At 38.2% G+C, this 12,892-nt stretch overlaps 1 protein-coding gene across 6 annotated transcripts in view; it reads left to right on the top strand.

The window, feature by feature from the left end:
- pde10a (phosphodiesterase 10A) overlaps positions 1-12,892 on the top strand; it is a 140,336-nt gene that overhangs the window by 83,103 nt on the left and 44,341 nt on the right. For all 6 annotated transcript variants that reach the window (XR_007933295.1, XM_051917674.1, XM_051917670.1 and 3 more), the window contains exon 3: positions 4,958-4,986. Coding sequence is in view for 5 of the 6 variants with exons in the window: in XM_051917674.1 (XP_051773634.1) it covers positions 4,958-4,986 (29 nt within the window). In the remaining variant the exon portion in view is untranslated. The remainder of the gene's footprint in view (positions 1-4,957; positions 4,987-12,892) is intronic.

The raw sequence follows: 12,892 nt of genomic DNA, 5'->3' as shown, positions 1-12,892 counted from the left end.
CTTCCATAATACCATATTGACAAATTTTCAAGTGAAATGTAAAATTTAACAAGAAAAAAATAAGAAAGAAAAAAACATAGGGCAGGATTGTATCCATCAGATATTGATTGAATGGTGAAAGTGGTTGAAAGTATGGGTTGAAACTAAAGAGCTTGATGATGTCAGTCATTTCAAAGATTGTTACATTTTTTGAAAAAATAATATGAAGAAAAAATAGTTTACAAGACACCAGGAATGTGTTTTAAGAAAATAAATAATTTTTCATTGTTGCCTGATGTGTGTCATTTCTGCACCAGAGCTATATGCACCAGCCAAGCATCTTTCATTGAGATAAATTGAAATGTTAATGACTCTCTTCATGTATTATAGACCTCCTTGGCTTTAAAAAATATATTTTGAGTCAAAATCAGCTTAGATAGTTGTTTTGAGTCAATAGCTTACATAGTTTTGTCTGTGCATTAAGCTAGGATAACTGAAATTATTTTAAAGTGATGTTCTGTGTTCAGTTAGCTCAAGTTAAGCTCAATTGATTACCACCGAGAATAATTTATATGAAATAGGTTGTAATGCCTTGCCCAATTGTAAATACATTACATGTTTTTTGATTGCCACAATAAGGTACTTATTGACATAAGATCAAGCTGCGGATATCTGCTTTACTTTTCATGCTGAATTGAAAGAATTCATTTCAGTTTACACAAACAATCTTAGGCAGATTTTTGCCCACCGAGAGCTTGACAGAAACACATCTGCAAGTCCCTGCATTGATTACCAAAGATTTCCATCTGGGAATACCAGAAATGGAACAAGTATGACGTGAGCATAGGTAGCCTGTGGCGCAAAGTGGAATATTGCCCTCCCTTAGCTGCCCAGCAGAACCTGGGTAGAGAGACACTTCTAGGCTCTTTTCTAAAACCTAGTGAGCTTCTTATGTAGACAGCATTTTAACGCATCACAGGTGCGCTTTCAAAAGCTAGATACCTTACAGATTCAGAAAAATACCATAATGACGAGTTCAATGAAAAAATTCCTCCAAGATAAAGAATGATTTGACAGAAGTGTTCATGTAAATGTAAAAGACAACTAATTTATTCAGTACCCTAAAATATCAAAGTAAAAAGTTTGGGGCTATTTAAACCGATATTTGTGTGCACTTTTAAACTAAGTTTAGAGTATTGCAGCATTAGATTAGCAAAATGTTTACAGGAAACTGTTTTGTAATGTCAGGTCTATTGTTTGCTTTGCTTTCGGAGCATTTTTTGTCTGACATGTAAGTTGCTGCCTATATGTGGAGTGTTCCAGATCAGTCACTTGTTGGTTCATGGCTCTGTTTCAGTTTGAAGGAAGCTGCCTATGTAGACAGACTCTTGTCTATGGCCCTGTCCCAAATGGCACACTTCTATGCACTTTCGGTCTTGTGGACTTACGCCCCCTTTGCGGCCGATATGCGCCCTCGATGCACACTTTTGCCGAACCCACACTGGTGCGAGCTCTGCAGCAGACTTCTTCCCGACAGTCAAAGTGTCGTTACGTCATGAAAGTGCAGACTCATAGGAACACCGCGAGTGTTTACGGTGCCATTTGGGACAGGAACTATGTAGGCCAGGAACTGTCATCATAGCCATATTGTCATCATATGTGTTTGTGAAATGGAACGGCAGGAGGAGGCACTGCCATACTTGTAGGTCCTGCAGTGTTCTCCTGAACATGGATTGTGCTGAAAGTGCACAGTGTCAGATTTACAAGATGATATAAATGGCTGATTAGGCATAGTGCCTGCCAATGTCAAAAGGGAATCAAAAGAGACCAAATCTATAGCTGATACAAGTCATCTGATGTGTGTCTCTGCTTATGAGAGTTAGACTTGCCGATCTGTTCTCTAGTCTAAATGTCCATTCATACTAAGAACTAAAAGACAAGGAAATATAAAAGTACAATTGGGCTCTGTTCCAAATGGTGCACTTCATGTACACTTATGGTCTTGTGGACTTACAAAGGCCACCATGTGCTTGTCCCCATGAAGTCCACAAGAACTGAAAGCAGTGATTCTCAAACTTTTTGACTCCAAGGCCCGCTATTGTCTGCAACAATATTCAAAACGCCTAATAAAGTGTTTTTGTTGTTGTTGTTTCGATTCAGTTTAAATTTTGTTCTCATGCATTTGTGTCAGTGCAGTTAAATCAATAACATTACTGAATACTAATTGTCTTTTAAACCCCAGCTAAGCAAGGTCCGTCAGGTGACATTAGAGTAAAAAAAAAAAAAAAATCATATTACTTTCCAGTTGTTCGTGATAAAGATAAATTGAACAATAATTTCTTACCCACAATTTTACCCGCTAAAATATTTGGCTTGGCAGAACTAGAAAAATGTATATTTGTCATAAAAATGCCCATGGAGCTTAAAGATTTTAATTTGCATGACTGTTCCAGGTTTCAAATCACACTTTTAAAATCAGGCTACCTCTTTCATCCAGGTTTTCCAAGACTGTGGGAGCCGTAGTAGGTTGTTGAGGGGGTGAATTAAAACAATAAATATCTTGATGTTGAGTTGTTTTAATCATCCTGAGGCCCCCTTGAAAGTTTGCTGAGGCTCTCTGGTTGAGAATCACTAGAGTGTCCCATTCGTCATTTTTGGTTTCAGAAGGGTGCTCACGAACACCCCTTTTATGTCCACTATGCACCCCCGATCACTCGATTACTAGTGTGATGTAGGGTCATGACCTTGGGTCCAAAAGTCTTGAGACCACATTGAAAGGGAATAACTGGAAATAAATACATTTTATTTATCAATAAATATTGACATTTTAATTTAGCATAATGAACCCTCTGTACATACACACAGTTTTTTACTCTTTAAACACAAAGTGTGTCCAATGCCAAACTTTCCCTGAAATAAAAAAAAAAAAAAAAAAAAAAAAAACTGGAAATGTGAATGCTGAAGATGGGCCATTGCAGTATGCTTTGTAATTGGTGTGATTGGTCTGTGCATGTGAATATTTTATGCCAAACATTTGGACTTTAGGCCTAAAGCCCTGAATACACTGCACGATTTTAGCAATCCTGTAAGATCATTACTTTATCACACTGTGCGACATGGATCTACTAAACTTGGGTACGACATGCATGTAGACTGTACGATGATGACACCTATTGACTCGTAGGCTACGACGCAAGTTTCTATAGAAGAATAAAACGTCATCAGCATGCGCTACTGGTAAACAAAACACTATGTTGAATCACACTTTGGCTGTTGTAGTTTTTATGTGTGCTGAAAATAAAAAGGAAGCGGCAAAAGAAGAAAGAAGCAGTTTAAAGTTTTAGCGCCATGTCCCGTTGATTTCATGTCACATTTTTATTGGCTGGTCAGTAGACGTAGGTCGTAGCAGCAAACACATTGTGCGTTGATCATGCTGAATTTCTGACACTGTCGTAGGCTATCTTTGGTCGCAAGACCAGAAAAACGTCCGTCTTTGAACCTCTCTCATTGTACGACATAGGACCACCGATTAAGAACCACGATCACAGAAATTGCCACGATAGTTTCACGATGGCAATCTTTCGAAAAAAATTGTGTAGTGTATCCCGGGCTTAAGGCTTTTGAAATAAATTGAGACATTCTCAGTTATAATCAGTTATGAAAATGATTATTAATAAATTGTATTTATTTAGATTTTATGCTAATCACTTACTGTTTGTTCTGTAATTCAATAACTGTTTAGCCACTCAAGTACAGTTGTGGTCATATGTTTACATACCCCTTGCAGAATCTACAAAATGTTAATAATTAAAAAAAAATAAGAGGCATCATAAAAATTGTATGTAAACGTGCGACCACATCAGCACCTGTGAGCAGTCTGACGTATGTCACATTACTTGCTGTTGCGAGCGAGCTGTAATTCTTGCACAGAAGTACATTCTACAAGACGTTCATATGCATCACTTATTGTGTTCTGCACACTGACTGAGCTTCTTTCTAAATGGGGGAAGCCAGTAGAAAGAGTTTGCTGAACATCCCCAGGTTTTACAAACCCACTGACCTCAGATACAGGTGTTTTCTCAGGAGAACAAAAGGAGGTGGCAATTTCTCACAAATTTAAATTTAAAATCCAACTTTATCCTTACTCATCTGGATTTGCATGTTCGTGTCTGTATGTCATGTTTGTGTTTGTAGGTAGATGGAGCTTTTGCAAGCCATTCTATCTTTTGCAGTCTGATATTTACCAAGGTCTTGGGTATCAGATTATAAAAACTTTTGCTTAATTTGAAGCTTGAGTTTTGAAGTTTGCATAGCCTGAGAAAGAACACTCATAAATACAGTGGAAACTTGTCAGTTTGGCTACATGAGGTACTCATTGAATGCTTAACACCGTGTTGCAACCAGAAAGGGGGAAAATGCAGTTTTTGTCTTAATCAGTTGCAAATGTGACAATTAGGAAAGTGACAGAACTTTTTGTTGGTTGATTGGTTTCTTATTCTGTTGAATTCTGCTCCACAGAGCAGGGTTTTGTATATTGTTCTGACTGCAATTCTGTCAATGTGTAACATGGCACCTGGTCAGGACACTGGAGTCAGTTTTAGCATAGATACACATTAAATTGTGTTTGTTTTTGTTTTTGTGTTTGTGTTGTAACTGTGACACAGCAGTCAGTGCATGTCACATTGTGCTCTGTTGCTCATGTTGATGCAGATTTGATCCTGTTTCTCATGTGTTACACTTTTCTCTTTGACATCCAACAAATTTATTCATTAAGGCAGAAAAAGTCCAAAAATGTAAATATATATATAAGTAAACGCACAAGACTTCGTAATAAATAGGACACATAATAAATCAAAATAAAACATGCTTTATGCAAATGAAGGGACATTCTGCCCAGTCATCCATGAAAGTGACTTTGTGTGACAATATATGATCGTCTTTATTTGTTTTGACATGGTTTTCTTTTGTATTTTAACAGATGACTCCTCAGCTAAAGAAGTTAGCAGGGTAAGTGAGGCATCGTTTTCGTGTGTGTGTGTGTGTGGGTGTGTGTGTCTGTGTGTGTGCGTGCGTATGTGTGTGTTTCTTTAACCCAGTAAAGCCTGACATTGAAAATAATACGCTTTTTGTGTTTACATAATATATGTGTGTGTACTATGTACACACATGTATATATTTTACATACAACACACACATATATATATATATATATATATATATATTTAAGAAATATTTACATGTATACATGTACATATATATTTATATATGATTTATATTATATATAAATATTTTATATATAAATATAATAGATTTTTGTTAAATATATACATGCATGTGTGTGTATTTGTATACAGTATCTCACAGAAGTGAGTACACCCCTCACATTTTTGTAAATATTTTATTATATCTTTTCATGTGACAACACTGAAGAAATGACACTTTGCTACAATGTAAAGTAGTGAGTGTACAGCTTGTATAACAGTGTAAATTTGCTGTCCCCTCAAAATAACTCAACACACAGCCATTAATGTCTAAACCGCTGGCCACAAAAGTGAGTACAAATGTAAGTGAAAATGTCCAAATTGGGCCCAATTAGCCATTTTCTCTCCCCGGTGTCATGTGACTCGTTAGTGTTACAAGGTCTCAGGTGTGAATGGGGAGCAGGTGTGTTAAATTTGGTATTATCGCTCTCACTCTCTCATACTGGTCATTAGAAGTTCAACATGGCACCTCATGGCAAAGAACTCTCTGAGGATCTGAAAAAAAGAATTGTTGCTCTACATAAAGATGGCATAGGCTATAAGAAGTTTGCCAAGACCCTGAAACTGAGCTGCAGCACGTCCGAGACCATACAGCGGTTTAACAGGACAGGTTCCACTCAGAACAGGCCTCGCCATGGTCGACCAAAGAAGTTGAGTGCACGTGTTCAGAGGTTGCCCAAAGGTTGTGTTTGGGAAATAGACGTATGAGTGCTGCCAGCATTGCTGCAGAGGTTGAAGGGGTGGGGGGTCAGCCTGTCAGTGCTCAGACCATACGCCGCACACTGCATCAAATTGGTCTGCATGGCTGTCGTCCCAGAAGGAAGCCTCTTCTAAAGATGATGCACAAGAAAGCCCGCAAACAGTTTGCTGAAGACAAGCAGACTAAGGACATGGATTACTGGAACCATGTCCTGTGGTCTGATGAGACCAAGATAAACTTATTTGGTTCAGATGGTGTCAAGTGTGTGTGGCGGCAACCAGGTGAGGAGTACAAAGACAATTGTGTCTTGCCTACAGTCAAGCATGGTGGTGGGAGTGTCATGGTCTGGGGCTGCATGAGTGCTGCCAGCACTGGGGAGCTACAATTTATTGAGGGAACCATGAATGCCAACATGTACTGGAACATACTGCAGCAGAGCATGGGCTGCAGGGCTGTATTCCAACATGATAACGACCCCAAACACACCTCCAAGATGACCACTGCCTTGCTAAAGAAGCTGAAGGTAAAGGTGATGGACTGGCCAAGCATGTCTCCAGACCTAAACCCTATTGAGCATCTGTGGGGCATCCTCAAACGGAAGGTGGAGGAGCTCAAGGTCTCTAACATCCACCAGCTCCTTGATGTCGTCATAGAGGAGTGGAAGAGGACTCCAGTGGCAACCTGTGAAGCTCTAGTGAACTCCATGCCCAAGAGGGTTAAGGCAGTGCTGGAAAATAATGGTGCCACACAAAATATTGACACTTTGGGCCCAATTTGGACATTTTCACTTAGGGGTGTACTCACTTTTGTGGCCAGTGGTTTAGACATTAATGGCTGTGTGTTGAGTTATTTTGAGGGGACAGTAATTTACACTGTTATACAAGCTGTACACTCACTACTTTACATTGTAGCAAAGTGTCATTTCAAATTTTGTCACATGAAAAGATATAATAAAATACAAACCCGATTCCAAAAAAGTTGGGACACTGTACAAATTGTGAATAAAAAAGGAATGCAATGATGTGGAAGTTTCAAATTTCTATATTTAATTCAGAATACAACATAGATGACATATCAAATGTTTAAACTGAGAAAATGTTTCATTTTAAGGGAAAAATAAGTTGATTTTAAATTTCATGGCATCAACATCTCAAAAAAGTTGGGACAAGGCCATGTTTACCACTGTGTGGCATCCCCTCTTCTTTTTTATAACAGTCTGCAAACGTCTGGGGACTGAGGAGACAAGTTGCTCAAGTTTAGGAATAGGAATGTTGTCCCATTCTTGTCTAATACAGGCTTCTAGTTGCTCAACTGTCTTAGGTCTTTTTTGTCGCATCTTCCTCTTTATGATGCGCCAAATGTTTTCTATGGGTGAAAGATCTGGACTGCAGGCTGGCCATTTCAGTACCCGGATCCTTCTTCTACGCAGCCATGATTTTTGTAATTGATGCAGTATGTGGTCTGGCATTGTCATGTTGGAAAATGCAAGGTCTTCCCTGAAAGAGACGACGTCTGGATGGGAGCATATGTTGTTCTAGAACTTGGATATACCTTTCAGCATTGATGGTGCCTTTCCAGATGTGTAAGCTGCCCATGGCACACGCACTCATGCAACCCCATACCATCAGAGATGCAGGCTTCTGAACTGAGCGCTGATAACAACTTGGGTTGTCCTTGTCCTCTTTAGTCCGGATGACATGGCGTCCCAGTTTTCCAAAAAGAACTTCAAATTTTGATTCGTCTGACCACAGAACAGTTTTCCACTTTGCCACAGTCCATTTTAAATGAGCCTTGGCCCAGAGAAAACGCCTGCGCTTCTGGATCATGTTTAGATATGGCTTCTTTTTTGACCTATAGAGATTTAGCCGGCAACGGCGAATGGCACGGCGGATTGTGTTCACCGACAATGTTTTTTGGAAGTATTCCTGAGCCCATGTTGTGATTTCCATTACAGTAGCATTCCTGTATGTGATGCAGTGCCGTCTAAGGGCCCGAAGATCACGGGCATCCAGTATGGTTTTCCGGCCTTGACCCTTACGCACAGAGATTGTTCCAGATTCTCTGAATCTTTGGATGATATTATGCACTGTAGATGATGATAACTTCAAACTCTTTGCAATTTTTCTGTGAGAAACTCCTTTCTGATATTGCTCCACTATTTTTCGCCGCAGCATTGGGGGAATTGGTAATCCTCTGCCCATCTTGACTTCTGAGAGACACTGCCACTCTGAGAGGCTCTTTTTATACCCAATCATGTTGCCAATTGACCTAATAAGTTGCAAATTGGTCCTCCAGCTGTTCCTTATATGTACATTTAACTTTTTTTTGTTGTTGTTGAGTATCATATTTCATACATCAGGCTTTTATGGCTCATATAGTACGATAGAAGAGAATATATACTCATACTCAAGAATGATTTAGAGGCCTAAAATATGCAATTTGGTGCACTTTCTGATACTTATATGGCCAAAAAGTAAGAAAAAAATCTGATAGCTTTTAATGTAAATCAATGAGATCTTATAACAATATAGCTGACTTACATAAAATGCATATAAGTATCAGCTGTCACTCTATATCTCCCGAAAATAGTCTTATTAAGATGATATTTAAATGTTTAGTTTAATGATCAAAGCTCTGTAGTTTTTATTGTGGGGCAAAACATATGATGCAATGTAATACAATGATGATTGAGAGATGTACAAATAAACGTTTCTCAAATCCTCATGTATCATATTTGACCCTCACAGTTTTTTTCTGAAAATGATGTATGGATAATAAAGTAAACCTAAGTAGCTTCAGTAAATGTTCATCTTTAAATATTACTTACATTATAAAAATTATTCTTAGGTCTACTTTATAAAAATCATTAAAGATTTCACAGCAAAAAGACACATGTATCACGACCTGAAGGGGGATGTTTTTACAATTATACTAGACTTTTACTTGCTAAAAAAGTATAAACTATGAATCAGACGACAGACAGCATGTAGTAGATAATGTACAACAGGTTTTTCATCAAAATTTTGATCATGTCTATAATTTAGAGGCCTTAGAAATGTGCTTATCAAATATGATGCAGTAGCCTTTATAGGGTTAACCTTAAAGCAGTTATATCGTGAGGAATCAATGTTGTAGAATGAAATGGATCTCTTACATTTAAAAAAAAAAAAAAAAATGTAATGTGTGACCCCTTTATTAAAGTAAGTGTGTGGCAAAAGTGTGAACATTCATGCCAAAAGGCAGAGTGTCCCAAGTGGGGATGGTTATCAGGGGAGAAGCGCTCATGGAGAACTTCACTGAAAGTTTCTGCTAATAATCACTAAGCAACACACACTCATGCATACAGCTGCTAAATATGAGAGTGTCTGTTAAATGACAAATGACATGGAGAACACAAACCCTGTGACAGATTTAAATGAGCAGAAGCAATGACCTGTTAATGAGATCATTGCCACTTTAATGGGCTAGGGTTAGGGTTAGGAGCACACACACTATGCTCTGAGACCCGCTGATTTAGGGGACAGAGATGAAGAAGTTAAATGGGGCCGGCAGAGAAGGACAGGAACAGCAGAACACGATGGAGACAGTGTGCAGGGATGGGGTTGGAGAAGACGGGGAGGGTGGTCTGTGGAAACAAGGACATTTTGGAGAAGGACAGCGGGGACGTCGCCTGTCCTCAGTGCGTCACATGTTCGTCTACATAAACAGGATGCGTAGGGAGCCGTTCCCGTGGGGGAGCACCTCACACACCCCTCGTCCACCGGCCCACTCTGACCTTTCACACAGGGACAGAAATAGACATTCTTGTTTTGCTGTTCACTCCTCCTGATTTGGATGTTAAAAAACTGATTTCTGTATTATACACAGGTCTCTTTTTTTTCATATTTCATGTGAATATTGTGAGAGAAAAGCTTCATTATTGGATGTTCATGATTTATACTGCCTTCTAAGATAAGTTGTTTTGGCAAAAATGTCAAAAGTGTCAAAGGGAAGTCCTATAATGCATTGCATCAAGTTCAGTGAAAAAAATTTTTTCAGAAAAAAAAAAGATCTTTTCACACTGCGCTTAACCCCAGGTTATCGTCGTTCTAAACACTGCTTTTAACCTTGGGTACACTGTAAGAAATGTATTTCTTTATTTGATATCACAACATTTTTTCTTTTGTCAAATCAACTTTAATAATTAATGTGGTTCAGATAACATAATATTTTGAGTTTCTGTTGATTAAAGCATTCATTGTATGAACTCAAATTTTTCATTTCAATGAACTGAAAATTTTAAGGCAACCAGGTAACTTACTTTTTTAAGTTAAACCAACAATTTTTTTTTACAGCATAAAGGAACATTTCACACTTGTAATTTGGAAACGGGGTTAGCACCGCTTTTTACCTGTGGTTATGAAATCCTGCTCCGGAGCAGGGTTAGCACCGCTTTGCGGTGCCAAACTTGTTCAGTGTGAAATGATGCAGTGCTAGAATGTTACGACTAGATGCTTAGCAACAGACAACCAATCGCATACTCATATTTGACTGCTTTGGATGGTCACGGTAACACTGCACATTGTATATAAACAGTGAATTCAGCGTTTGAAAGGAAAAATGTCAAATGCTGACAGAAAATGCAACAATTTGAGTGAAGAAGAGACCATTTCATTCTTACCTTTATAGTCCGAAATGTCCATTCAATATAAACTGGATAGTATAGTCGACAATATGAGGATCCACAACGCTAGAGCTAGCTAGCCTATGTAAACAAGTCGTGTGCTGCGTTCATCCAATCAATGACGCTGACACCGCAAATATGCAAATAAGAACATTAACCCAGGGTTAAGGAATGTCAGCTTATGAATACCTAGGATTAATTTTTAACCCCGGATAAATTATGAGCAGTGTGAAATGAGAAGCAAGATAACCCAGTATTCTGTTAACCTAGGGTTTAGAATTACCCAGGGTTAAAGGGTTAGTTCACCCAAAAATGAAAATTATATCATTAATTACTCACCCTCTTGTCGTTTCCCACCCGTAAGACCTTCGTTGATCTTCGGAACACAAATTAAGATATTTTTGATCAAATCCGATGGCTCAGTGAGGCTTCCATGGACAGCAATAACACTCCCTTTTTCAATGCCTAGAAAGGTACTAAAACATATTTAAAACAGTTCATGTTACTACAGCGTTTCAACCTTAATATTATAAAGCGACGAGAATACTTTTTGTGCGCCAAAAATAACAAAATACCGACTTTATTCCACAATATCTAGTGATGGGCGATTTCAAAACACTGCTTCATGAAGCTGCAGTTCTTTACGAATCATAGGTTTTGAATCAGTGATTTGGAGCGCGTATCAAACTGCCAAAGTCAACTATTGAAGTTTCAAAACACTTATGACGTGGAGTTTGGGTTCCTTGCAGCTGTTGCCTTTGGCTTGCTTAGTTGGGGACACTTGACATTTGATATTCAACAGTGTTTTGATCTGCCTGCATTGACACCATTGTATGCGAACTGAACTGAGCTGGATGATGACATCACTGTTTACTCCAGTACTGATATAGATAAATTAACTAATTTAATAACTATTGATTCTTACATCGGAATGAATCAATACTGAATTTACTTAAGATGGATAATGACACCATTTTCTTTAAGAGCTGCTGTGCAGCCAAAATTATATACCAGTTATCACTGTAAAACTGCTTTGATACAATCTGCATTGTTAAAAGCGCTATATAAATAAAGGTGACTTGACTTGACGTAATGAAGCCTCGTTTACTGAAATCATGTGATTTTGGCGCTCTGAACCACTTATTTGAAACAAATGATTCGTAAAGCTTCGAAGCTTCATGAAGCAGTGTTTTGAAATCGCCCTTCACTGGATATTATGGAATAAAGTCGCTATTTTGTTATTTTTGGTGCACAAAAAGTATTCTCGTCGCTTTATAATATTAAGGTTGAAACACTGTAGTAACATGAACTGTTTTAAATATGTTTTAGTACCTTTCTGGGCATTGAAAAAGGGAGTGTTATTGCTGTCTATGGAGGCCTCACTGAGCCATCGGATTTGATCAAAAATTTCTTAATTTGTGTTACGAAGATCAACGAATGTCTTACGGATCTGGAACAACATGAGGGTGAGTAATTAATGACAGAATTTTCATTTTTGGATGAACTAACCCTTTAACTATTTCAAGTGTGAAAAGCCCTAAAGAATGACTGTTTTCAGTCTAATTAAATGGTCTGTTTTTACCCAGTATTTGTATGTTTTTTGTTTTTTGTTTTTTTTTGAGTACCCAATTGTTACCTAATGCGAAATGCAAAATTGATTTTAATGTTGAATTGAGTCAAAGTCCCTTTAAGACAAGTCATTTCACTTGGTGGCCATCTTTGAAACGCCTCTCGGGCATGCAAGTGCAGCTCCTATCTCTTTGAATGGGCAAACATCAAATTCTCCAAAGCTGTTTGCCAAGCTTTCGATTAAATTTCATATTTGAAATCACCAATGAAATCTGACAACGATTGTCTCATAAATTTTGTTTATAAACTCTCGAATCATGGAAAAAAACTGCATTTTTCAGGCTGGATCAAGTAATGCGCATGCGCATACGCAGTCCTAATCATACGTCTCTATAGGAAGCGCGGGTCTGACTGTTTCTATAGGAACCGGAGCTTCTAAAGGCAACTGCAGTGATGCGATAACTTTACCAATTGGCGACTGGCTCTTATTTAGAAGGCAGGACTTAATCCACCATATTGCGCGTTGCACTTTCTCCCATTCATAGTGCACCGTCTTTCTATATATAAAGTCTTTGAGTCTCCTGTGTGGAAAGATAAATCTGAGATACTCACATTGTACCTTTCTTTTAATTCATTTAACTGTCGTCAAAAAAAATAAAATCACGTCAACGATATGCTTAAAACGGAGAAGTTTTTTCTTTGAGTTTTCCAGGTACAGAT

The sequence above is a fragment of the Ctenopharyngodon idella genome, chromosome 13, assembly GCF_019924925.1.
Source record: "Ctenopharyngodon idella isolate HZGC_01 chromosome 13, HZGC01, whole genome shotgun sequence".
In the NCBI taxonomy this organism is placed as follows: Eukaryota; Metazoa; Chordata; class Actinopteri; order Cypriniformes; family Xenocyprididae; genus Ctenopharyngodon; species Ctenopharyngodon idella.
Note: the sequence above shows the minus strand (reverse complement) of the source record. Positions and strands in the feature narration are given on the sequence as shown.